This window comes from Suricata suricatta, chromosome 2 (assembly GCF_006229205.1).
Source record: "Suricata suricatta isolate VVHF042 chromosome 2, meerkat_22Aug2017_6uvM2_HiC, whole genome shotgun sequence".
NCBI classification, from domain to species: Eukaryota; Metazoa; Chordata; class Mammalia; order Carnivora; family Herpestidae; genus Suricata; species Suricata suricatta.
In genome coordinates this window covers 117,903,426-117,931,010 of record NC_043701.1, presented here as the reverse complement: position 1 = coordinate 117,931,010, position 27,585 = coordinate 117,903,426, and the positions used below count along the sequence as shown (strand labels likewise).

Genomic DNA, 27,585 nt, shown 5'->3' with positions numbered 1-27,585 from the left:
AGCTCAGGTCAGGATCTCACAGTCTATGGGTTCTAGCCCTACAGCAGGCTCTGCACTGACAGCAGGGAGCCTGCGAAGGAGTCTCCCTCTCACTCTCTCTCTGCCCCTCCCCTGCTTGTGTACTTTTTCTCTTTCTCTCTCTCTCTCACAAAATAAACACACACACATATTTAAAAACTTGTTAAAATTTTAAAAAATGGTTGTGGTAATAGTGAATTGGTATAAACAGTCAGTGTTCTGGCATATTGTCCTGATAGGTACGTTCTGAGGGGGCTGGCAGAATTGATTTACACAGAAGGGCTGTGATTGTTTCTGGCACACATCTGTGGTATAGCTCTTGCTCCCTGGCCTCCAGCCCACTCTCTGGTATGAGGGTTTCCACCAACAGGCACATGATCCTGGGTCCTCAGCCTCGGCCTCCTCTTCCTTCTCCTTAATTCGGATGCTGCAGGACATGAGGGTCCTTGTACACAGTTAGTCTAGTCCAGGAGTAAATGCTGCCTCAGGGAGTGAACTCAGAAATGACACATCATTTTCAAAATCTGTGGGGACTGACTGTTCAGGTGTTTTAATTTGTCTCCTTTTGCCTCCCTGTTGCTTCTTCCTGACTTTTTTTTTAAATGTTAATTCATTTTTGAAAGAGAGTGAGAGCTGAGATGGAGAGAGAGAGAAGGAAACACAGAATCTGAGCTGTCAGCACAGAGCCCGACGTGGGGCTCAAACCTACAAACTGTGAGATCATGACCTGAGCCAAAGTTGGATTCTGAACTGACTAAGCCACTCAGGCGCCCCTTGACTTTTTAACCAATCCCACAGCACAGTTATTTTGTTTGGTAACAAAAGTCTTTAAAAAATACTTTGTTTTGTTTTGTTTGTTTGTTTTTAAGGTTGCCCACAATTTTATTTTCACACAGGAGACAGAGCATACTTTGAAATCTTCTGTTATGTCATACATGGTGATTATTGTGTGCTTAGGAAATGCAATTTATATATTTTGAAATATTCCTTTTGTTTTCATTGCTGCTTTCTTTTTGAACAGTATTTCCTAATTTTTCAATAGGCTTTTTCACTGAGACGGCCACTGTTTCCATGGGCCCTGATGAAATACAGGAATACAAGGGGACCCAGCTTTGGCTTTCTTACCATGAAAGATACTATGTCACATTAGATATCTGGTAACAAATCATCATTCAATTTTAAAATTTCATAATTTAAGGGGCACATGAGTGGCTCAGTCAGTTGAGTGTCTGACTTCAGCTCAGGTCATGGTCTCATAGTTTGTGAGTCCTAGCCCCACAACTCCAATGGTGACAGCTCAGAGCCTGGAGCCTGCTTCAGATTCTGTGTTTTCCTCTCTCTGCCCTCCCCTGCCTATACACTCTCTCTCTTTTGAAATAAATAATAAAATAAAAGATCATAATTTAAGAATCAAAGCACAGCAACACAAGAATACATGATTTTTTTGTTTGTGTTTGGTCAGAAAGCACAATATCTTGGGTCAGGGATTACATTAAAAAGTCAGAAAATGTCAGTTTGGAAGTCTTTCAGTGAACTAGCATCTTCACTAAGCCCGTCCCCCAGTGGTGGCCCAGGTCTCCCCCATGCTGTTCAGACCTTCTCCCCCTTCATCCTCTATTCTCTTTGACCAGCTGTAAGTCAAAGTGTGCCTTCTAAACCTGCCTGCAAGGAAGGCTGCCTTTATAATGCCCACTACCATGTATTTATTGCTATCTCTTTTATCATAACTGGATTTTCCCCCTAAATCAGAAATTGCAAACTACCGTTTTTGTCTGTGCCTGATGCATATCTTTTGTTCGGCTGATTTAATTCATAGTTTAATTGTCTAAAGTCTATTGGCAACCTTAGGACTAAGACATTTAATGAGAATAATAGAAGACCGTACTCCATCCATCATGGGAAGAATTTGCTGGGCCGAGTCATAGCCACTCATTCACAGCACATATGGGCTTCTCCATTCACCCCCAAGGCCGTCAGGCTTCACTGGTGTACAAGCCCTCACAGACCCTGTCCACCTTAGGATTCGTACATCCTGGAAACAGAAGCAAATGAGATAACTCCTTTTCTTTTCAATCTCTGAAACTATTTCTCCATGAAAAATCCTGTTTAACAACTAAGAAGACATATCTCTAAAAATAAAAAAGTAAAAGCCTCTGCTTCTGTAGACACTCAGAGGTACGTTTAGTGACAAAATTTATGTGTTATTTCAGTGTGCTGATGGAGTAAACGCAGTAACAACCACAAACACAGCAAGAAGGTCTCCTGACCCAGGCGTGGGGCAGAGAATGCTCTCTCAGGGTGGTTTAGAAACAAGTGATCCCTAATGAAGTTGAAATGTAACTAATCAGTACAATTCCCATGAACGCCTGAGGACTGGAAGGTCTAGACGGAGGCATGCACTCCTTGTGCGGAGCATGCCCACAGCTCGGAGAAAATAACAGCGGATCCCTGGTGGATCGCGACCATGAGTAAAGTTTATGGAGGCCAAATGCCAAATCATGGTCTTTCATGCCACGGGAGATTTTGCTGTGGTTTCATCCAAAATGAAAAGATAACGATAATCTCACCAGCACTTGTCCCACTGTGGCTTTCTGCAAGGACAGAAGGAGCTCCCAGCCCTCTGTGTCCTCTGACAGACAGAACACCCCAACATCTCTTCCTCAGATTTCCACTGCCATATCATCCCATTGATCTCTCTGAACTGTTTTTTAAAATTTTAATATAGTTGTTAACTCCTTCCTACAATTTAAATTCCAGCTTGTTGATAACTTAATACATCGAGGGGCTTTTTGTTGTTGTTGTTTGCTGGTTTTTTTGTTTTGTTTTGTTTTGTTTGTTTGTTTGTTTGTTTGTTTTTTTAAGGAGGCACAACAGATGTATTTTCTCCATAGGGGCTAAGATGCTAGTGGTCATAAATTGGCCCACATGTGCTTCCCACTGAATTACGACCTTCTATTTTCTACCCAGAGCAGGGACCTTGATATTGGAAATTTCAGCCTTTACAAGAACTCCCGTGTAAGGTCTGCAACTGCTGTTTTGAAATGCTTCGGGTCTGCAGCAGAGGCCAGCTGCCTGCTGGGTTCCTCTGTGTGACAGGAGGCTGGGCATGCGTGGGCCCTTCTGCTACACCCTGGAGGAATGAGAAGTGACAGTGTCTTTCTTATTTTATTTGCAGCTCACTCCAGTTGGCACCACAATATTTATAGGGTTTTCAGGGGACAACGGAGCTACAGACATAGATGATGGACCAAATGGACAGATAGAATACGTCATCCAGTACAATCCAGAGGACCCGGTATGTCCCCCCTCATCAGCGTGGCCTTCTGGGGAATGAGCAGTGTTACTGCACCTGGCCCTACCGTACCACCCACCTCCAGCTCCTCCAGCCACCTTCATGTCCTCCTGATGTAAAAATTGTCTCACGATTACAGCCTTTGAACTCTTTCTGGCATACTTGCAAAACTTGTAAAAAGTTTTTGGTGGGTTTTGGAGGTAACAATTTAAAATTATGTATAGGCATAATATGCCATTTTCACCTAATTTCCATTATGTGTGTGGGACTCCTAAGCATTGTAAATAAATCACAGGGGATGACATCACCAGGGCAATGCATAGGGTTTGTGGATCTTGCAAAGTGACATCACTGCCCCTTCTCCACCAGCGAAGCCTCCGGAAGAGAAGGGAGAATGCTGTTTGTTTGTTTTGTTTGTTTGTTTAATATTTATTTTTGAGAGAGAGAGGAGGGGCAGAGAGAGAGGGAGACGCAGAATCCAAAGCAGTCTCCAGGCTCTGAGCTGTCAGCACAGAGCCCGACGCGGGGCTCGAACATAAGATGATGACCTCAGTCGAAGTCTAACACTTAACCATCTGAGCCACCCAAGTACCCCAAATTTGTTTGTCTAAAGATTATGTTCTTATTAGACCATGGGATTTCTGCAGTATACTTTAGGCTCTGAGAGTATTTCCCCCAATATGTTACATGAGATAACACACCCATAAAGGCAGAGTTGTTTCCTGGAGCCTGAGCCAACTAGCAGGACCCCCCCCTCCATCTTCCTCCTCTGCTCTGCCAGGTGAGTTGTCAGGGCAGCATGGCTGCCACACATGCCCCACAGCACTTCTGAAGTTAATTTTCTCAACAAATGCTTCCCCTTTATGTTTAATATTGAGAACATCAAAGGTGGTGAAGTGAATATTCTGTCTTTTAAGTTATTGTTTTGACATATACGCTTTAAACAAACACAAAAACAAAAACATTGAGCTTGCAGAGACTAAGAATGGCCAACAGATCTTACCTCTCAAATCTATCCTGAGAACTCTGAATCATGAATACAGAGTCTCCTTCCCTTCCCTTTCCTTCCCTTTCTTTTTTTTTTTCTTTCTTTTTATTCTCAAGTTAGTTAACATACAGTGTAGTCTTGGCCTCAGGAGTAGAATTTAGTGAGTCATCTCTTACATATGACACCTAGTGCTCTTTCCAACAAGTGCCCTTCTTAATGCCCATTGCCCCATCCAACATCCCTCCATCCAACCCTCAGCTTGTTCTCTGTATTTTTTTAATGTTTTATTTATTTTTGATACAGACAGAGACAAAGCATGAGAGGGGGAGGGGCAGAGAGAGAAGGAGACACAGAACCAGAAGCAGGCTCCAGGCTCTGGGCTAGCTGTCAGCACAGAGCCCGATGTGGGGCTCAAACCCACAAATGTGAGATCTGACCTGAGCCGAAGTCGGAGGCTTAACCGACTGAGCCACCCAGGCGCCCCTGTTCTCTGTATTTAACGGTGTCTTATTGGTTTATCTCCCAGTCTGTTTGTATATTAGTTTTCCTTCCCTTCCCCTATGTTTGTCTGCTGTGTTTCCTAAATTCTACATATGAGTGAAATCATACGATATCTGCGTTTTTCTGGATGACGCATTTTGCTCAGCATAATACCCTCCAGCTGTGTCCTTCTGGCAGCTCAGTTCATGCGTAGGAGGGAGGCGGGCTCGAAGGTGTGTGGCTGGCCTGCAGGGCTTGGTGCATCTGAGCCCTGGAGTAGGGACTGGGTTTCTGGGCAGCATGGGCTTCAGCTTGTCTCCACTGCATCCTAAGAAAACAGTTTAGTCTTCATGTTAAACTTTTGAAAACATTTGCAGAACAAAAATGAAAAAGAACAGAAAATCCCATGGGCATAGCAGGATCTAAGAAGGAGCTGGATGGTTTTGTGTATTTATTTGTCTGGACCCCTAACATGTATGTCTCACAGGTTTGTAGGCAGAGGTAGTGATTCAGAGATGTGCGGAAATACTGAGAATGTGAGATTCAAAAGAGAAGGACAGTAAGTAGGGAGGTTTGCACAAAAAATCGAATGGAAAAGATCAAAGAAGGAACCAAGAAAAAAAAAAAGACAAGAGAAATGCTTTTTCTTAAAAGTAGAAACAGAGGGCTGACTTCACATCCCATGTTTCAACCATTTTTCTTATTATTGAGGTTTTTGAAAGAATTAATTGTATATGTGTGCCGTGTTTCTAGCTTACATTCTATGAAAGCCATTTCCTAACTTGTACTCTTAAGCTGTAAAAGTGAAACTCCCAGGGTTTATGGAACAAACAGGCCATGGACTTTAGGGAAATGGTTATCACATTGCATTAAAAACTGATCTATCCTGGGGAGCCTGGGTGGCTCTGTCAGTTAAGCGTCCAACTTCAGCTCAGGTCATGATCTTGCAGCTCTTGGGTTTGAGCCCCAAGTCAGCCTCTGTGCTGAAAGCTCAGAGGCTGGACCCTGCTTCAGATTTTTGTGTCTCCCTCTCTCTCTGCCCCACCCGACTCATACTCTGCCTCTCTCACTCTCTCTCAAAAATAAACATAAAAAAAAAAGGAAAACATCCTCTCCAAGAGTTAGATATAGTGTGAGACAAAAATGCATTACTTAGGAGCTATTTTCTAGAACTTTTGTGAGGCCAAAATTCCTTGTTACACATGCAGTAATTCCTTCTGCATGCTTCTTCCCTTTCAGGGATGTGTGGGCTCACCATCAAACATAATATGTATCTTTTACTACCTGTAGATTGGATAAGTCAATCGGCCCTATGTGTGTCCAAATTACAGAACAAGAAGAACGTACTCAAACAAGCTAGCACTACTATAGAATCAATAAGGACATCCTCTGGGCATGGGCCTAATTTACTGAGACAAAAGAATAAGATACCATGCAAGCACTTACCTTAGGGTTAGTGGGGGAGAGAGCATTATTAACTTGGCCACACCCTTACAGAGACAACCCACCATTAGACATCGTGGAAGCTTAGGGTAAACCTCAGTTACCTACTGATGTCCATATCCGCCACTTCCATCGCCAGTAACTGTTTCCAGAAATCTCACTGTAATATTCCTCTGCTGATTTCTCAATTTCAAAACAACATTGTATTACAAACATATTTAAACTGAAAATGTGGCACCTCTGGCTTTTGTAGCCACAATTATGGTTTCTTTCACCTTAGTCCCACAGGATATGATGAATGGTGAAAGTGTGCACTGGTTTGTTCTAATTAAAACTCATAGGGTTTTTGTCCACCTTCCTACTGACACTATATTATTCACTAGCAGATATCACAAATTAATGGCCTGGAGTTTCATTCAACTCACAAACATTTTATTTGGGCACATATTAATTTAAGTAATTTTTGAGCCAATATCTAAAATCCATGAAATTTGGCACTCAAATCTAGTTTTCCCTTATGTCTGAAGAGAGAGAAATATGACAGCAGGGGTCCTGGTTTCAAAATGAATCTGTCCAAAGTGTCCAGTGGTCTATTTCTTTTTTCTTTTTTTTCCAGTGAGTATAATCCACAGGTCTAAATTTTTTACATTTTTAGAGTTTGCATTTCTTAGCTGAGATTTCCCTTGTAGTGAAAATGGTTAAAATAGCTGCTTTAAAACCTGTCTTCTTGTCCTAACATTGGCGCTTCCTGATTTTCTCTCCTTTTGAAATGGGGTCACATTTCCTGGTTCATCCTTGGTGCAGTTGTTTTGAACCCTCTCCTGCACATTGTGAATGTGATGTTCTGGAGAGGCTTTTAATTCTATCATATTCTTCTGAACAGATTTTTTGTTTGTTTTTAATCTGCTAGAGAACATGGTTGGACTTAAGTTGAATACTCTTGGGTGTAGTTTGAATCTCAATTCAGTGTACATTTTTCCTGTGCCCCTCTCTTGCAGTCTCCCTCATTCTGTGTGTTACAGAGTTTATCTACAGACTTGGACACCATTTATAAGTGGAATTTTGTCCTCTGCCTTCCTGGCTTTCTCCTTTCTGATGCCCCCTCCCCTCCCCTTCCAGCAGCTTTGGTTGTCCTCAAATCTATCCCCCAATTCTTCAGGCCGGATAGACTTTCAATCAGAGTTTTAACTGGCCCTCGAGCTGCTAACTACCATAAAACAGCAAACTCACCCATGTTGTCTCTTCCTTCAAGTGTGTGACATCTCGCAGAGTGTGTCTGCTTTGGTTCTCTCTCAAGGAGTGTCGAGTGTCCTTCATCTTTTGTATTTTGTCCAGAGTTTCTAAGTGTTGTTTGTGGAAAGACTGGGTCAAGTAGGGGATAATCAACCCTATAGGAATGCCCAATAAGGTCCTTTCTTCAGTATACATTTAGAAGACTAGCGCACATACTTATTTTTGCTTCTGAACCATTCTGTCCTTCCTGAATATCAGGCGACAGTAACAATGGCATAATCATTTTGGAGGTTTAGCAACAGTGGAAGAATGACGTGTATCCATTCACTTGATGGCTGCTAATCTTCAATGACAAGTTACCAGTTCGCTTGCACTGGCACTGTTTCATAACTGGAAACACTGCAATTCCAAATCAATGTCAAGCTACTTTCTCTTTAAGAAAGGGAGAATTGGAGGAATTATTGAAAAGCAAGAGGACCTGAGTTGTCTAGTCACCTCTCTATTTTAGGGAAGAGGATAATTCTAATCCAGGAACATATGTGGGTATATCCTCATGTCTGTGTGTTCCTAAATTTTAGAGAAATAACAAATAAAATATCATTTGAAATTATTATGTTTAAGATTCAGTAACCATAGCAGGTATCAATTACCATTGCTATATGTCACCAGTGAGCCCTTAAGTAAGACTAGGGATTAGCCTATGTGTTAGTTATCTACTATGTGTAGATAACTTCGTGCTTAAAACAGCATGTACTGATATTTTCCCAGTTTCTGCGGCTTAGGAGTCTAAGCTCAGCTAAGCTGGGCTCTCTGTTTCAGTTCTCAGGAAGTTGTAGTCTAGGGATTGAGTATACTGTTTCTCTGATATTGGCTCAACTAGGGAAGAACCTCTTTCCAAGTAAACTCAGGATGCTGTCAAAAATTGTTTCTCTGTGGTTTTAAGACAGGGGCCCTTGGCATCTTGGTGGCTGTTGACTAGTAGTGGCTCCTAGCTCTGAGAGACCACACTTAGTTCCTTGGTTGTTTACCTAGTGACTTCTGCAAGGAGGGTGTCTAGACAACTTCTGTTCGCAACAGGAGGACATCTCTACATGATGTCATATTGTGGCCACAGAGTGACAGCTCATCACCTAAATTTATCCTGCTGGTTACAAGCAGGTCACAGACCCTGTCCACACTCAAGGGGGAGGGATTACACAAAGGCATGGGGACGCCCATCAGGTAGTGAGGATAGAGAGGGCTCCCATAGGAATCTATCTGCCATACCTACTATAAAGTCATCACTTTTTAATGTCCTACAAACATCTACTTTGGAATATGTTTGCTTCTTTGTTTGTTTACAAAAAAATAGAGGAAATAAACATTCTATTTTGGCATTAATACAGGGTAAAGTGGCTATGGTCACCTGCCTTATTAACATCTTTCTTTTTTAATGTTTTTATTTTATTTTTGAGAGAGAGAGAGAAAGAGATAGACAGAATATGAGTGTGGGAGGGACAGAGAAAAAGGAAGACACAGAATCTGAAGCATGCTTCAGGCTCTGAGCTGTCAGCCCAGACCCCAGTGTGGGATGTGAACTTGTGAACCCTAGGTTCATGACCTCAGCTGAAGTCAGACACTTAACATACTGAGCCACACAGGTACCCCTACATCTTTCTTAACCTACTTATGTTTTCTTTATGTTGTGAATGGACATTTATACTAGATGTGGCATAAAGAAGAATTAGGTATTTTTACTATTCAAAATCATAAAATTTTATTTATTTATTTTTCTTTTATAGTTTATTGTCAAGTTGGTTTCCATATAACACCAAGTACTCAACCCCACAATTGCCCTCTATGCCCATCACCCCTTCCCCCCCGACCTATCAGCCCTCAGTTTGTTCTTAGTATTCAAAAGTCTTTCATGGTTTCCCTCCCTTCCTCACCCCAACTATTTTTCCCCTTCCCCACTCCCATGGTCCTCTGTTAAGTTTCTCCTGTTAAACTTATGAGTGAAAACATGTGGTATCTGTCTTTCTCTGCATGACTTATTTCACTTAACATGACACCCTTGAGTTCCATCCAGCTTGCTACAAATGGCCAGATTTTATTCTTTCTCATAATGTAATAATCCATTATATAGATAAACCATATCTTCTTGATCCATTTATCAGCTGATGGACATTTAGGCTCTTTCCATGATTTGGCTATTGTTAGAAGGGCTGCTGTGAACATGTGTACATGTGCCCCTATGCATCAGCACTTCTGTATCCCATGGATAAATCCCTAACAATGCTATTGCTGGGTCATAGGGGAGTTCTATTGTTAATTTTTGTAGAACTTCCACAGTTTTTCAGAGCGGCTGCACTAGTTTACATTCCCAACAGTGTAGGAGGGTGCCTGTTTCTCCACATCCTCGCCAGCATCTATAGTCTCCTGATGTGTTAATTTTAACCACTCTCACTGGCATGACGTGGTATCTCAGTGTGGTTTTGATTTGTATTTCCCTAATGATGAGTGACCCTGAGCATCGTTTCATGTGCCTGTTGGTCTTCTGAATCTTCTCTTCGGAGAAGTGTCTGTTCATGTCTTCTGCCCATGCCTTCACTGGATTATTTGTTTTTTGGTTGTGGAGTTTGGTGAGTCCCTTAGAGATTTTGGATACTAGCCCTTTATCAGATATGTCACTTGCAACTATCTTTTCCCATTCCATTGGTTGCCTATTAGTTTTCTTGATTGTTTTCTTTGCAGTGCAGAAGCTTTTTTATCTTGATGAGGTCCCAATAGTTCATTTTTGCTCTTGATTGCCTTGCCTTTGGAAATGTGTCAAATAGGAAATTGCTGTGGTTGAGGTCAAGGAGGTTGTTTCCTGCTTTCCCTTTGAGGTATAGATAGTTTCTGGTCTTACGTTCAGGTCCTTCATCCATTTTGAGTTTATTTCTGTGTATGGTGTAAGAAAGCAGTCTAGTTTCATTCATTTGTATATTGCTGTCCAGTTCTCCCAGCACCATCTGTTAAAGAGGCTGTTTTTGTCCATTGGATACTCTTTCCTGCTTTGTCAAAGATTAATTAGCCAGACATTGTGGGTCCACTTCTGGGTTCTTTGTGGTCTATGTGTCTGTTTTTGTGCTAATACCCTACTGCCTTGATGATGACTGCTTTGTAGTAGAGGCTGAAGTCTGGGATTGCGATGCCTCCCGTTTTGGTTTTCTTCTTCAATATTACTTTGACTATTCAAAGTCTTTTGTAGTTCCATACATATTTTAGGATAGTTTGTTCTAGCTTGGGGAGAATGCTGGTGCCATTTTGATTGGGATTGCATTGAATGTGTAGAGTGCTTTGAGTAATAAGGACATTTTAACAATGTTTATTCTTCTAATCCATGAGAATGGAATATTTCTCCATTTCTTTGTATCTTCTTCAATTCTCTGCATAAGCTTTTTATAGTTTTCATCATACAGATCTTTTATATCTTTGCTTAGGTTTATTCCTAGGTATTTTATGGGTTTTGGTGTAATTGTGAATGGGATCAGTTTCTTGATTTCTCTTTCTGTTGCTTCATTATTGGTGTATACAAATTCAACTGATTTCTGTACATCGATTTTGTAACCAGCGACTTTGGCGAATTCATGGATCAGTTGTAATAGGCTTCTGGTGGAGGGTCTTGGGTTTTCCATGTAGAGTATCATGCCATCTGTGAAAAGTGAAAGTTTGACTTCATCTTTGCCAATTCTGATGTCTTTTATCTCCTTTTGATGTCCGATTGCTGATGCTAAGACGTCTAAATAACAACAGTGGTGAGAGTGGACATCTCTATTGTGTTCATGATCTCAGGGGGAAAGCTCTCAGTTTATCCCCATTGATTATGATATTAGCTGTGGGCTTTTCATGAATGGCTTTCATGAGTTTAAGTAAGTTCCTTCTATTCCGACTTTCTCAAGAGTTTTTATTAAGAAAGGATGCTGTATTTTGTCAAATGCTTTTTCTGCATCTATTGACATGATCATATATTTTATCATTTATTTTGTTAATGTGATGTATCACATTGATTGATTTGTGAATATTGAATTAGCCCTTTAACCCAGGAATGAATCCCACTTGATCATGGTGGATAATTCTTTTTATATGCTATTGAATTTCATTTGCTAGTATCTTGTTGAGAATTTTTGCATCAGTATTCATCAAGGATATTGACCTGTAGTTCTCTTTTGTTTTCAAGGTCTCTGTCCAGTTTGGGAATCATAGTGATGCTGGCTTCATAGAATGAGTCTGGAAGATTTCCTTCTATTTCTATATTTTGGAATATCTTGAGAATAATGGGCATTAAATGTCTGGTAGAATTCCCCAGGGAGACCATCTGGCCCAAGGCTCTTACCCGTTGGGAGATTTCTGATAACTAATTCAATTTCTTTACTGGTCATGGGTTTGTTCAGAGTTTCTATCTCTTCCTGTTTGAATTTTGGTAGTTCATGTGTCTTTAGGAATTTGTCCATTTCTTCTAGGTTGTCCAGTTTGTTGGGATATAATTTTTCATAGTATTCCCTGATAACTGCTTGTATTTCTGAGGGATTTTCATAATAGATCAATTTTCATTCATGATCTTGTCTATTTGGGTGTGCTCTCTTTTCTTTTTGAGAAGTCTGGCTAGAGGTTTCTCAATTTTGATTATTTTTTCAAAACTCCATCTCTTTGTTTCCTTGATCTGTTCAACTGTTTTTTTTTAATTCTACATTGTTTATTTCTGCCCTGATCTTCATTATTTTTCTTCTTTGCTGGGTTTGTGGTGCTCTTGCTGCTCCCCTTCCTTTAGGTGCACTGTTAGATTTTGAATTTGTGCATTTTCTAGTTTCTTGAAATAGGCCTGGATTGGAATTTACTTTCCTCTTAGGTCTGCCTTTGCTGCATCCCAAAGAGTTTGGATTGTTGTATTTTCCTTTTCATTTGTTTCCATATATATTTTTAGTTTCTTCTCTAATTGCCTGATTGGCTCAATCATTCTTTAGTAAGGTAGTTTTTAAACTCCATGTTTTTGGAGGTTTTCCAGACATTTTCCTGGGATTTATTTCAAGTTTCATAGAGTTGTGGTCTGAAAGTGTGCATGGTATGATCTCAATTATTTTATGTTTATTGAGGGCTGCTTTATGACCAAGTATGGCCTCTATTTTGGAGAATGTACCATGTGCTCTAGAGAAGAAAGTGAATTCCCTCACCTCAGGATGTAGAGTTCTAAATATATCTGTCAAATCCATCTGTTCCAAAATTTTGTTCGGGTCCATTGTTTTCTTAGTGAATTTCTGTCTAGTTAATCTATCCATTTCTGTAAGTGGAGCATTAAAATCCCTGCAATTGACACATTCTTATCAATAAGATTGTTTCTGTTTGTGTTAACTGTTTAATGTATTTGGGTGCTCTTGGATTTGGTGCATAGATGTTTATAATTGTTATCTCTTCATGTAGGATAGACCCTGTAATTATTATATAATGCCCTTCTTCATCTCTTTTTACTGCCTTAACTTTAACATCCAGTTTGCCTGATATAAGTAAGGCTACTCTGGCTTTCTTTTGGCTTCCAGTAGCTTGATAGATATTTCTTTATCCCCTTACTTTCAATCTGAAGGTGTCTTCTGGTTGAAAATGAGTCTCTTGTAGACAGCAAATAGATGGATTTTGGGTTTTTATCTATTCTGCTACCCTATGTCTTTTGATTGGAGTATTAGTCCATTTATATTCAGTGTTACTATTGAGAAACATGGGTTTAGAGTCATTATGTTTTCTGTAGGGTTCATGCTTGCAGTGGTGTCTCTGGTACCTTGCGTTCCTTGCAGCATTTCCCTCATAGGGTCCCTCTTCGGATTTCTCTGAGGGCTAGTTTAGTGGTGATGAATTTTTGCTTATTTGGGAAAACCTTTATCTCTCCTTTTATTCTAAATGACAGGTTTGCTGGATAAAGGATTCTTGGTTGCATATTTTTTCTCTTTATCACATTGAAGATTTCCTACCATTCTTTTCTGGCCTGCTAAGTTTTAGTAGATAGGTCTGTAACTACTCTGATAGGTTTCCCTTTGTATGTTAGGCCCCTTTTATCCCTAGCTGCTTTCAGAATTCTCTCTTTATCCTTATATTTTGCCAGTTTCTCAATGATATGTTGTGCAGATGATCGATTCAAGTTATGTCTGAGGGGAGTTTTCTGTGCCTCTTGGATTTCAGTGTCTGTTTTTTTCCCCATATTGGGGAAGTTCTTGGCTATAATTAGTTCAAGTATCCTTTCAGAACCTGTCTCTCTTTCTTCTTCTTCAGGAATTCCGATAATATTGGTATTGTTCTGTTTGATTGTATCACTAAGTTCTTGATTTCTCCTTTCAGGCTCCTGGATCAATTTATCTCTCTTTTTATTGGCTTCCTATTTTTCTATAATTGTGTCTTCTAATTCACCTATTCCCCTCTCTGCCTCTTCAGTCCGTGCCGTGGCCACTTCCATTTTATTATGCACCTCATTTATAGCATTTTTAATTTGTCATAACTATTTTTAAGGTCTCTAGTCTTTGTAGCAATAGTTTCTTTGATGTCTTCCATGCCTTTTTCAAGCCCAGTGATTAATTTTATGACAATTGTTCTAAATTCTTGCTCAGTTATGTTGCTTATATCTGTTTTGAGCAATTGTGTTTCTGTGACTTCTTCCTGGAATTCACTGAGAGGAAAGTTCTTTCTTTTTGTTATTTTGTCGAGCTTTCTGTCTCTTGTCAGTTGTAAAAGCTTGTCATACTCTGCACCTGTGAGTATTGCTATATTAAATGAGGCTCATTGACTGTCCAGGGCCTGTCCATCCAAGAGGTGTTCTTTTAATGGTGTCCCTTGATCTTTCTCATTGTGCCTTTGGTTATTTTATTTTCCTACTCATAGTGATATTTGGGACTGTCCACCATGTGTACTTTGGCTTGTTTCTTGAGATAGCCCTGAAAAGGAAGACAGACACACAAACACACAGGGGACAAAAGCATGCAAAAATACAGACAAATCAAATAAACAAACATACCAAAAAAAAAAAAAAGATAAAGGACAGTCTAAAGGCATAAAACCAGAAATCCCAGCTACAAATAAAGAGCAGGGTGGAGGCAGGGCTGATTGAAGAACATATACAAAGAGAGAAGTGACAGGGGTGGGGAGGAAGCATTAACCAGGCAGAGAGCATTAACCAGGCAGAGAGACTAAAAAGTTTACTTCAGAGAGAGGAAAAAGAAAATTTCATAGGAATCAAAGAGAAAACAACGAATATAATGTTACCTGAAGAAACTCTCTGATTATACCAGAGAGAGAGAGAAAGGAAGGTAGTTTTGGAGGTGTAGAATGTCCATCAAGAGAATGGATTGAATGTGACTGTTTAAGCAGACTAATGACTAGAGTGCCCTATCCAGTGGAGAAGAGAGATAAGAATGAGATAAGAGAAAATATGTCTGAATAGCAAGAATTGATCTAGTGTTAATCACAGTAATGCATCAATGTAGGTCTTTCCTCTGGCTCTGGGGAAAAAAAATAAAGCAGCTTTTCAGCGCAGATGGGCATGCATGGTTTGGTGTAAGGATGTCTCGCGGAACTCTGAGGCCCCTCCTTGGTGGTTGTGGGGAGAAAAATGGAAGCACCCTAGTCCCTTCTCAAACCAAGCATTGCAACTCACTTTTTTGGGTCCCATTTCCCTGCGTCGTGAGCATAGCCAAGATGGGCCGAGTTGTATTTCCCAAGCTCTGCCTTGTTTCCAGATCTTAGCCTGTGCATTTTAATGATATCACCCAAAATGTACTCCCACAGTCTGGTCAGCTTCCTAGCTGGGGATGCAGTAGGGGCAGTAAGGATCATCATCCTGGAGATGCCTGGGATCAGGGCACTTAGCCCAAGGAAGACACCATAGCTAGAGAAAGGACCTCTCTACCAATGCCCTGCATTTGTAGATGGGATGAGAGGATCCCTCTCCTTACTGGGCAATGTTTTTCTTTTCTCCAGAAAAAGTCTATAGCAATTTCAATCTCTCTTTCTCTTCCCCTTGCCTCTCCACAGCTCTGTGTTTCCAGGTCCCAGCCCGTTTTTATCTTCTCCATTTCACAATCACGCACCTATGAAGCTGTCTTCTTAATGGACTCTGTCTCTTTTTCTCCCAGACTCTTGCAGTTCTGTGTCTTATGGCTTCAGTCCTTCTTTGTTTGAGAGATGAGGGTGGGCGAAAAGTACAGAGCTCCCTGCTTCTCCGCCATCTTTCCGAAATCATAAAATTTTAATTGCTAACATTGAAAACTCTTCTATTTAACCCATGAGCAAAATCAGAGTAGTTTAAATTGAGCTTTCTTCTCTTTTTTTTCTTTTCATTTTTCTTCTCTTTTACCATCATTGTCATTGAATTTTATCTAAAATAAATTAGGAGTTGGGACACCTGGTGGCTCAGTGTGTAGAGTACTTGACTCTTGATTTAAGCTCAGGTTATAATCTCATGGTTCATGGGATTGAGCCCCACATCGGACTCCATGCTAGCATGGATCCTGCTTGGGTCTCTCTCTCTCTCTCTCTCTCTCTCTCTCTCTCTCTCTCTCTTCCTCTTCCCCTGTCCCCACTTTCTCTCTATCTGTCTCAAATAAAACTGTATTATTTTTAATACAGTGCAATAAAATACAATACAACACAACAAATAAGAAGCAAATTTAGGGATGAATAGCTGCTCAGCTGATTGAAGAGATTTGAAGCAAAAACATTTGTGCTGTTTTCCAAAATGCCCTTGTTCTTCCTCTCCTTGGAGATGTGTCAGGAATGTACTTTCTTTTGGTTAGAAGAATGACCTATTCTGGCAAATGATATATGAGCTCACAGAACCAAGCCCAAGTCACCATCCCCGCCCTCCTCCCTTCCTTCCCTGAAGACAATGTTGATTACGTAGAGAGCACAAATCGTGATTCTTGAACTCTTGGGTGATAAAACAAATGGTGGTAATAGAGAAGATTTTCAGATACCTGAACTTTGGTTAAGAAGTATCCCAGGGCTATCACTGGGTAACCCTAAAAATACATTAAAAATGATCACAAATGACAAGTTTTTGGTTTATCAAATGACTGGTAAAATCCATTGATCAACATGGAAAGTTTTAGACATGATGAGAGCATAAAATCAGAACCTTAAAGGCAATGTTCTATTTTCAGATGATAAGCCTGCTATCTGTAACTTTCAGAGGGACTGAACAATACTGCATGCTCTAATGTGTCTTCTATTCTAATGGGTTGATTCTGTCTTTTTCCCTATTTGCAGACATCCAATGACACCTTTGAAATCCCCCTCATGTTGACAGGAAACGTAGTGTTAAGAAAGAGGCTCAACTATGAAGATAAGACTCGATACTTTGTCATCATCCAAGCTAATGTGAGTATTCAGTTCCCCTCGCTGCCCTCCTGGGAGCTGAGGAAGTAAAGAACTCTCCCAACAGTGCTTGGTGTGATTTATGGCCTCAACAGGGTAGGCTACCCACAGCATAATTTATATATTCTGTACTTCTGGATGGGAAATGGGATGGAATGGAACAGGAGGATTCTTTCTACCCACTGTTTCCTTCACTCTTTGAATCACTCATACACACCGTTCAGTAATTTGCCATTAGTGCACACTGACTTACTTCTCAAAGCGTGATACAATGTGTGACCTGCAGCAGAATCACCTCTGGAGGTGTGGATTAAACATGCAGATTCCTGGGCCCAACCTCTGACCCTCTGCATCCAAATTTCAAAGGGTGGAAGTTACCTGAAAGTTTGACCCCCCCGGGGATCCCAAGTATGCTAAAGGAAGAGAAAAACTGTGCAGTTGGTCATCTTTTCCCCACTGGCTGCCATTTCTTGAGCACTTCCTCACTAGATGTCAGCCACTATGATGGTAACCAGGATGTAGACACAGCAGGCAGAGAAAACCTGAAAAACAGTTGCTTATGTAACATAAGCAGTTGCTTATGTAACTGGACTTTTGTTATTATTTTTATAAAATCCCTAGATGTATGTGGATCAGGTATTGGTTTGACAGCTCAAATATATCACCAAGGACTCGGTTTTCTTCTGCCCTTACCCTGTGCCCCTTTCTTGAAACTTGGTCATTTTCCCGATGCCCCATTCGTCATGTGCTAGTGAATACTAGAGCCATAAGCATTACAGCTGCATTTCTGGTCTGACTGGCAGCAGGTGGAAAGGACTCTTCTTGTTTGTTGGTCCTCCTTTGTCTGTGAGGAAACTCACTCCCAAAGTCCTCTCCCTTCCAACTTCCCTTTCCAGCCTCAGATCACAGGAGTAAGCATAGAGAGAGGAGACTGAAGAAGTCTGTGTGTAGCAAAGTGGGGTGAGGTAATCATCTCGGGATTACACCAAGTTCTCTGCATCTCCTGGAGCTGGACCCCTTGATAGCCCTGGGAGGGGGCAGTAGGAGAAGGGGAGGGGAGAAAGGGGAGAAGTGGGAGGAGAGGGAAAAGGAGAGGAATTTGATAGCAAGAAGAATAGAGCTAGTATTTCAGCAAAAATATGACAGGGCTGGCTACAGATAGCTTCCAATATTGAAAAAGGTCCATAGCAAGGCACAAGATCGTGTTCTGAATAGGTTGTTAGACTCTGAGGCCAGCCTGTGCCCTAAACAACTCCTAAGCACTATCATCCTACTCCTGTAGCAGAGCAGGAAGACCGCGGAGAGTGGACAAAAGAAAGCATTCTCCATCAGCTGTTCTGAACAAGGTTATAGGGGATAAGGTGTCATTAAATGGCCATTTTGACCTAGAGATATTTTGCCAGAAAGTTGGGGAAGAAGTTTGTCTGTATTTATATTTAAATTTATAAAATATATTTATATTAATACTATTTTATATATGTATTATATGTAAATAGATTTACTTATATAATAGTATATTTATTTACTTATTTATGTAATATATATAAATTTAATTTGCCTATTTTATATGGTAGGTAGATAGTAGATATAGATATATAGATAGAAATCTAATTTTTGAAGCCACATTTCTAGATTTTTGTTCAAAATTCTCAAGTCAGTGTCTTAGTGTCCAGGGGCAGAGATTAGAGGGAAAACAGCAGATATAGGAGAAAGTAATGTCTACCGAGGGGAACAGAGCTCCTCAAAACCATGAGATATTTAAAAAACATTTTTCTGCACAGTTAAAATGGGGAGAAAAAATAGTTTCTCTTGCTTGACTCCCAATCTCTAAGAAAATTTAAGGAAAAGTAAGATTGCTTTGGAATGTATCAAAGTTACTCTTTCTTGTGTTATTTAAAAAGAACTATTTTTTTAAAGAAGTGCCAGCTAAAAGATTTGAATTGATGTTTAATTTAAAATCATTGTAAAGACATCTGGGACCATTTGTATGCAATTTACTGGACTGCCCACAATTGAGGGAGAGAGACCAGTAAGTGTTTAGCATTTCAGGGATAAAATTATGAAATAGAAGGATAGGCATGAATCAGCAAAAGGAGGGAAAGGAATTGGCAAAAAAATATAAGAAAAGGTTAATGTATCTGTGAGAATTTTTATTATAAATTTGAATCATTCACTATAAAATGGGAATATTATATAGAAGATGATAAACTTGGTATTTTTAAAAGCTTTCAGAGCTGTATCCTTTTAATAGTTTTCTTTCTTTATTTTTAAACGTTTACTTGGGAGAGCAAGCAGGAGAAGGGTAAAGAGAGAGGGAGAGAGAATATTTCAAGCCGACCCTGCACTGTCAGCATAGAGCCCGAGGTTGGGCTCAACCCCACGAAGCATGAGATCATAACTTGAGCCAAAGTCAAGAGTCAGTCGCTCAACTGACTGAACCACCCAGGCGCCACCCCAAAATAGATAATTTAAAAATGGAATCACTATGGAAAAATTATATATGTGTATGTGTGTATAAGCATATACTTTTAATCTTAGTAAGTTCTGCCATAGTATTATCCAAAATATTTTAACACATCACTTTCCCACAAGATAAAGAATGGCGCATTGCCTCTAGATTTTAGATCCATAATTTAATTAAAGAAGTGGATTGTTGAAGCTGAAAAGCTGACTCCTTCTTACCTGAGTACTGATTGTGGGCTCTCCTCCCTGCTCTGAGTTCAGTGACCTCACCTTTGTGGCTATGGTGGCCACTCTGAGTGTGGACAAAGACAAATGCTACAAATCAGGACTTCTTGTCTTCAAGAGAGGATTGTTAAGCATTTAGTGCTTTGTGAATATGTGTCTGTGTTGGGGAGCAAGAATTCCTGTCCCCTTCACGGTCCTTCTGGCTAGACTAAGAATCAAATTGACATGAGACAGATTAACAGGAGAAAATCAATGTAAATAGGCATATGTATGAGGAATCCACACAGACATTCCAAAGACAGGCACAATGGGGAATATATGTCATTCTGAACTAAGGAGAAGGGGGTAGGGGTCTGTAATTTTTAAGAAAAAAATGCAGTTCATAGGGTGTTAAGAAAAGCAGATGTTTGCTAATTGGCTGTTCTACACCCCTACAGAGGACTCACTCAGGTAAACTTTATCTCCGGTAACCCATATTCTGTGAAAAACCACAACTGAGATTTTTCTGTGTGGTTAAGGGAGGGACAAAATTTCCTCTTGGGGCACCTGGGTGGCTCAGTTGGTTGGACCTCTGACTTCAGCTCAGGTCATGATCTCAAGTTTGTGGGTTCGAGCCCTGTGTTGGACTCTGTGCTGATAAGCTTGGAGCCTGGAGCCTGTTTCCAATTCTGTGTCTCCCTGTCTCCCTGCCCCTCCCCTCTCATGCTCTGTCTCTCTCTGTATCAAAATTAAATAAAACATTAAAAAGATTTTTTTAAAAAGTTTCTCTTGAGACACAGGGTCTCAGGTGCCTTCCATTCACATTAATCCATGTGCCCAAGTGGCACATTCTGGGAGGGGCCTTTCTGGAACCCTTTCATCTGTATACTTTACACTTTTATATTTATATGGAATCACGAAATCCACAGACCATTACACGTTTCTAGATATATTTTTATATCTTTTGGTGTTTTTTTTATTATCAGTTTGTCAATGCTATGTAAACCCATGTACAACGTAGATCATATACATTCAAAACCCACATTATTCTTTTGGAGTCCTAAAAAGCGTTGAAATATGAGCAGTCAGTTTTGATTTTAAAGTAGATAGTATCTAAGAGGATGGAGGTCTGATGATCTATTACTGAAGTTACTCAACTTTGACCTTTTTTGCTTATGGTGCAAAAATTTGATAGATGCACAAAGGAAATTATTCTAATTTCATGTAATTAGGAAGTTTCTTTTTATCCCTGTGTCCATGTTGGAATTCTTTTTTTTTAATTCTTTTTAATTTATTTTTGAGAGAGAGAGAAAGCAAGCAAATGGAGGAGGGGCAGAGAGATAGAGGGAGACACAGAATCTGAGGCAGGCTCCAGGCACCAAGCTGTCAGCACAGAGCCCAGTGCAGGGCTGGAACTCAGGAACCGTGAGATTATGACCTGAGCCAAAGTCAGACACTTTACTGACTGAGCCACCCAGGTGCCCCCACATGTTGAGATTCTTAAATATGCTGGAAGAGTTTTGGTTAACCAAAGTAAGAAAACATGCTTCTTGCTTATTTGCGAATATTTGCAACATCATTACCTGCAGTTTATTTTAAGCATGAATATACAATGAGGGAATGATTAATTCCAGAAAACAGAAGGAAAAGAAATGTAGAAATGAAAGTTCAGAGATGTACAAAGATCATTGGGTTTTCTTTCTATGGAAAATATAGTCTGTACCCCAAACTCGAATTTTGATATGTTACCCTAAATCACAAACAAATCACACATCTCCTTATACATGGAGATTATTCAAAAGCAGCTCTCCTTTGTATTACTATTACCTGAGGGAAACACTAAGGACTCTTCAGTACTCAAGAGCCCTTAATTATTTGTGAGAAAGAAAAGTTTACATTTCATTTAGAATCATAGCCAGAGTAGGAATGCCAGGGTGGCTCAGTTGGTTCAGCATATGACTCTGATTTCGGCTCAAGTCATGCTCCCTGGGTCATGGGATGGAGCCCCACACTGGGCTCTGTGCTGAGTGTGGAGTCTGCTTGGGATTCTCTCTCTCTCCTTCTGCCCCTCCTTCTCTCTCTCATAAACAAACAGATAGATAAATAAATAAATAAATACCAATTTCTTTTTTTTTAATGTTTATTTATTTTTTGAGAGGCAGAGAGAGACAGTGCAAGCAAGGGAGGGTCAGAGAGAGAGGAAGATAGGGAATCCGAAGCAGGCTCCAGGCTCTGAGTTAGCCGTCAGCACAGAGCCTGACACGGGGCTCGAACCCACGAACCATGAGATCATGACCTGAGCTGAAGCCGGACACTTAACCGACTGAGCCACCCAGGCACCCCCAGAGTAATTTCTAAATAATCTTATCAATAAAGAAGCAAGTTTAATATTTTCTGAAATATCTAAAATCTAGAGAAGGAATATGTAGTTGTCTTTCATAACAAGGTAGTTTACTTCTTTTAGATACTTTCTATCTTTCTTTTCTCTTAATGCTATGAATATTCAAATCAATATGTAAACCTTGTAATTATATGGGCTGGGATGTAAAACAATTACTTTGTGTACTTCTTGATATTAATTTATGTAAACGAATTTTCAGCAGTTGCCCCACTCCGACCTTCCCTCACCTCTGCTTCCTACTGACTGTGGAAAAAGGGCTAAGTTTTATACTCATGGATTTTAGCTCTGTCAATTCTTGGGCATATTCCGGAGAATAGGAGTGAAAGCGGAAGACGGTGTTTGATGGTTAACACGTTTGTACAATTTCCCAGTAGTGAAGGTGTGTAAGCATGTGAGATGCAAAATGGCATGCTGTTCTTTTTACCAGAATGCACAAAAATTAAGGTAAATAGGTAAATGTCTCAAACTTTCAAGAAAAAAAAAACACTCACTTCTGAAATGGTTTAGATCCACACACTCTGCTTGCTTCTTTTTCTTTCCAGTTTGAATAAAACAATCTAATGGAATCAAGTGACTCTGGGATAAGTTTTACATTTCCAGTCAGGGATAGACCATCTGTCATTGGTGAACAGAAATAGGACAAACACCTCTGTGGTCCTAGGTGACGAGTTGGGGTCAGAAGACTCAGGGCAAACCTAATTATGTTGCATTTTTTTCTTTCCCTACTGGAAATACCTGATAAGGTGATGAAAGAGTCTCTAATGTATGTGTCTATGCGTGAGTCCAGTCGGTGCTTCTAGCCAGTTGTTTTCCAGCTACAAAGCACATGAACACTGAGTATGGAAGTGGCACCAGTCTCTGTTTCCAGGCTTCTATTGGCAGTGGCTCAAAAATAAACCAAAACATCAGCACGGCTGTTCCATACTCATTTTATTTTTTTAATTAAAAAACATTAATGGTTATTTTTGAGAGAGAGAGAGAGAGAGAGAGAGAGAGAGAGAGAGAGAGGATGAATGAACATAAGTGGGGGAGCAGTGAGAGAGGGAATCCCAAGCAGGCTCTGCCCTGTCAACACAGAACAAGATGCAGGGCTCTATCTCACTAACTGTGAGATCATGACATGAGCCACACTCAAGAATTGGACACTTGACCAACTGAGCCACTGGAGCACCCTTATTCCATACTCCTTTTGAAACTGAGATTCACATAATTCCATCAAGGTCCACATCACCCCTCGCCCCACTCTACAACAATATTTAACTAAATACACTTGTAAATAAAAGAGAGGTACTTAGTGAATCAGAAATTAACATTCATCTCTGCTGATCAAAGAACAATGGACAATTAAACTATTTTCTAGCATGAAAGCATTTTGATGGGGAAAAAAGGGGTGGAGCCTTACTTTTCATCTGACTGAGATGTTTTATTTCCTTAACACAGTCAGTTTAAATATTTGCAATTTTATAAAAATGTGCTTTGTAAAAAGTATGGATTGTGACCATGAATCCATTATCTCTGGGGTATATATAAAAGTAAATTCGTCTGAAGTTTTAAGCACATGTCTCTGTTTTGAAAAAAGAAATTAGTTCTTCCTTACAATAAGTTGAAAATGTCTGCTTATTTAGTAAATAGTTTATTCAAAGACAGTGGGTGTCTTGTGTACGGAGGTCATTGGGTTACAATATGATTCTCAAAGGTTGTACACTGTATTGCCATCATATATATATATATATATATATATATATATATATATGCTTTTAAATTCCTAGATTTTGACTTGTACGCTGGATTATTCTTTGTATCACCTGCACTTCTTTGCAAGCTGAACTCACAATTGGTAAATAGTGACCTATTTATATGACAGCTAATTCAAGGTTTCATGGAAGTTAGTGTTTAATGTTAGCAAACGTGTACATGGTATGTAAAATAATAATGCACATTGAGAAAATACAAATTAACCAGTCAAATTTGAATAACTTTTAAAAGAGATATATTCTTGCTTGCCAGTTATAGTCAAAATTTTTAAATTAATGAAGTATCTTATTTTTAAATATTTAAAAATGTAAAATACCTTACTTTTGTAAAGGAAATAAGAGAAATGAATAAAAATAGGCAAAAAAAGGAAGGAATTGGGGGGAGTTAGTTTTTAATATGTTTTGGATTCCCACATAGTAATGGATGGAAATACAGATTTAAGGAAATCACATAAAATATTTATGCAAATAATTATGTTTTATTTATACCACTCCCAATTTAGAATGTTACTTCTTTTATCTAGAATAATTTTCAGCAGTAGCATTTTACTAGAAAGAGCAAAAGGTTCTTTTTATTTTGGTCTTTATCTGAATTTCCAGGGGCTGTGTTTTAGATGAATTTTTAAGATCAAATTTAGTTCTAAACCAGGAGAAGAACATCACAGATAAAAGCCTTCCGTGGGCTCACAAGTGCGCAGTGAGCAGGAGACCTACTTTCCTACCCCTCCTGATGTTATATAATACGTATCAACGACAAATCCCGGGGACTATCCACATGCACAGAGGGCCTGTTGGTATGTTTCAGTGCTACCTCTGTGTATAGATGTGGAAAGGAGCAGAATTTATCACCCCAAATATGCCTCCGTCACCCAAGAATTATGTTTTCAAAACAGCGGACAACAGGGAAACTCTGAAAACCTTGTAAACAGTTGATGTGAACACGGGAAATCTCCCCTGCAAGGCGGTCTCTCTTCCTCCAGGAAGAGGAGAATGACTGAATCTGGAGAAACTTCTGTCTGAGGGGAGGGGCTTGTTTACTGTGCTGTGCCTGAGACCTGGCTCTCCCTCCTCTCCATCCCCTGCATCTTCTTTTGTATGTAATTGGAGATGGTGTTCAAGATGACAGCTTGGGCCATTCTGGAGAGTTGCCCAGTTTTCCAGGGTGTATGTGTGTATACAGAGGGTGCGCATATCATTAAACCGCTTTTCCCCTGCTAATCCGTTTTCTATTGCATGGGGTCTCAGCCAAGAAGCTACAAGGGTGGAGAGAAAAATTTTTTTCTTCCCTGACAGTAGCTTCTTTACTATTTTTCTCCAAGTAAAAAGTTAGGGGTGCCTGGGGGACTCATTCCGTTAAGCACCGGACTTTGGCTCAGGTCATGATCTTGCAGTCTGTGAGTTTGAGCCCCGTGTCGGGCTCTGTGCTGACAGCTCAGAGCCTGGAGCCTGCTTCAGATTCTGTGTCTCCCTCTCTCTCTGTGCCTCCCCTGCTTGTGCTCTGTCTCTCAAAACTAAAGATAAACTTAAAATAAAGGAGGGTTTCCCTTTAACAAAAAAGTTAATGTTTTATAAATCAACACTTTGTAAACAGTATCTTTTCCCAGTATTAAACCCAAACTAATGTGAGTCACTTCTTGGTGAGTCAGAGACTGTACCAGATGAGTTGCTGCACAAAGAAACTTTATTTGCAGCAAACAAGGAGATCATGGGAAGGACTTCCAAAGCCCTGACTCCTGCAGCAAGGGTGGGTGGGTTCTTTTGTTTAGGGTTAAGAGGAATATTTAGATAGGGGAGCCTTATCTTCTGAAGAGACAGGCATAGGTTGGTGCTTATGTCTTAAGGAAATCTGCCTATACACACATTGTGTGTTATGTAATGAGATTTGTGCTTCTCCTTGGGCGGAGATTATAGCCTCACAATGAAGTAGAGGTGGTTGTCCGAGTTCTAGAGGTCACACCATGATCCATCTGCGCAGGCAGGAGACAGGAGTTAAGCTCAAGCTGGTCAGGCTGATCTGGGCTGGCTGGAGGTCTTGCCAGACAGTCGCTCACTTGAGGGAAGATTTTGCTTGCCTTAGTTAAGAGATAAACTGGAGAGAAGAGCTCAAGGAAAAAAACATATGAGACAAAGGTCAGTGAGTATAAGCAGATGGGCAGTCAAGTTCAGGTCTTGGGGTCTAGCTGGTGAAATAGGACATAAAATCTACATTATGTATTTCGGTAACTATACATACACCCGCCCTTATGCACATGTACCCCTTTTAAGGCGTACAGAGGCAGAGAAGAGATTTGTTGCTGATAGACTGAAAGAAAGAGTTTGATAAACACTCAACCCTGTCTACTATAGTGACTTGGTGATGACGTATAAGGGTACATTTGGGTGGCATGTAAGTGCAGAAATACTGCTTATGGGGTATCCAAATATTTTTTCTACATCCATATTACATCAAATGCTATTTAATATTTTTATCAGCTTTGATTCAGTCTTTTGAAAAACTTCATCCTAAGCAATCATAATTTTAAAATGGCAGATCTGATGAGCCAGTTGTGGTTTTTAAAATTTATAATAAATACATGAATTTATGCCAAATTAGCATTTTTAACAAAATGGTGATTGCCAGAGGGAGATGAGTGTTCAAGGGGCAAAATGGGTGAAAGGGAGAGGGAGTCACAGGCTTCCAGGTGTAGAATTAATAAGTCATAGGGATGAAAGGCACTGCACAGGGAGCAGAGTCAGTGATACTGTCATAGTGCTGGATGGTGTATGATGCTATGAGTGTGGCGGGCATGGCAGAAATATACGTTGCATCACTATCTTGTACACCCGAAACTAATGTGACATTGTGTGTCAACTATAATAATTAAAAAAAAAGTTTTTTCTATCTGTACTCAAAACTCCCACATTTTATTACTTGCCCATAAGCTAAAACACAGCCTGCTTAATACCTTTCCTTAAATTCCACCTCTATACTACAGTATACTTGAGGTCCACTTGAATGTATCATAGATAAGCTGCTATATAACTATTGAAGCTTGAAAAGATGTGAGTTATTTGTGTGCAATCTTTCATTTACGCATGTGAGAGGGTTTTCTTTTCTTAATATTTTTACACTGTAGTAGTTGTTTTCCTTGTTGGGGTGTTTGCTTATTTAATACATTCTGTCAAGGACAGAAATTACATGCTGTTTATTTTTCCCCTAGGAAGTGTGTCTTGGGTTTTTCCCTTATTATTTTCATTACTTTTTTTTTTTCCTCTTCTTTTTTTGGTGGTGGGGGTGGTTATGTTTAAATGAAGTTGCTTTTACAACACCAAAGACTTAATTATCCATTTCCTACATAAAAGGTAGCTACTTTTTTGCATGGACCTCAAGCATATTGTAGTATAGAGGTGGAATTTAAGGAAAGGTATTAAGCAGGCTGTGTTTTACCTTATGGGCAAGTAATAAATTGTATCATGTATCTTGAATGTATCATAGATAAGCTGCTATATAACGATTGCCACTTCAGATAGCTGTGAAATTAGGTGATTAACTAGTTGTTACTTAACCTTCTAATTTCTGTATAAGTCTAAGTACATGAAATAGAAGTTGGGGTTTTGATTTTTTACTTTGCTTTTCTGTTTTGAGTGTAATTGTAACTACTGTAGTGTAAATGATGGAAAATAATTGCATATGTTAAAAAAATAAATAAATAAACAGAAACAAAACAAAACAAAACAAAATAAAACCCTCCCACATTTAAAGTATAATTGTTGTTTTTTTTTAATGTTAATGTTTATTAAAGAATGAGCAGGGGAGGGACAGAGAGAGAGAGACACAGAATCTGAAGCAGGCTCCAGGCTCTGAGCTGTCAGCATAGAGCCCAATGAGGGCTCAAACCCACAGACGGTGAGATCATAACCTGAGCTGAAGTCAGATGCTTAACTGACTGAGCCACCA

General features: G+C 39.8%; 1 protein-coding gene across 1 annotated transcript in view; it reads left to right on the top strand.

Annotated features, from left to right (window-relative positions):
- Nucleotides 1–27,585, top strand: part of PCDH15 (protocadherin related 15) — a 697,494-nt gene that overhangs the window by 258,790 nt on the left and 411,119 nt on the right. Inside the window, exons 5-6 of the mRNA XM_029919519.1 lie at nt 3,194–3,313; nt 16,719–16,829. Coding sequence (XP_029775379.1) covers nt 3,194–3,313; nt 16,719–16,829 — 231 coding nt within the window. The remainder of the gene's footprint in view (nt 1–3,193; nt 3,314–16,718; nt 16,830–27,585) is intronic.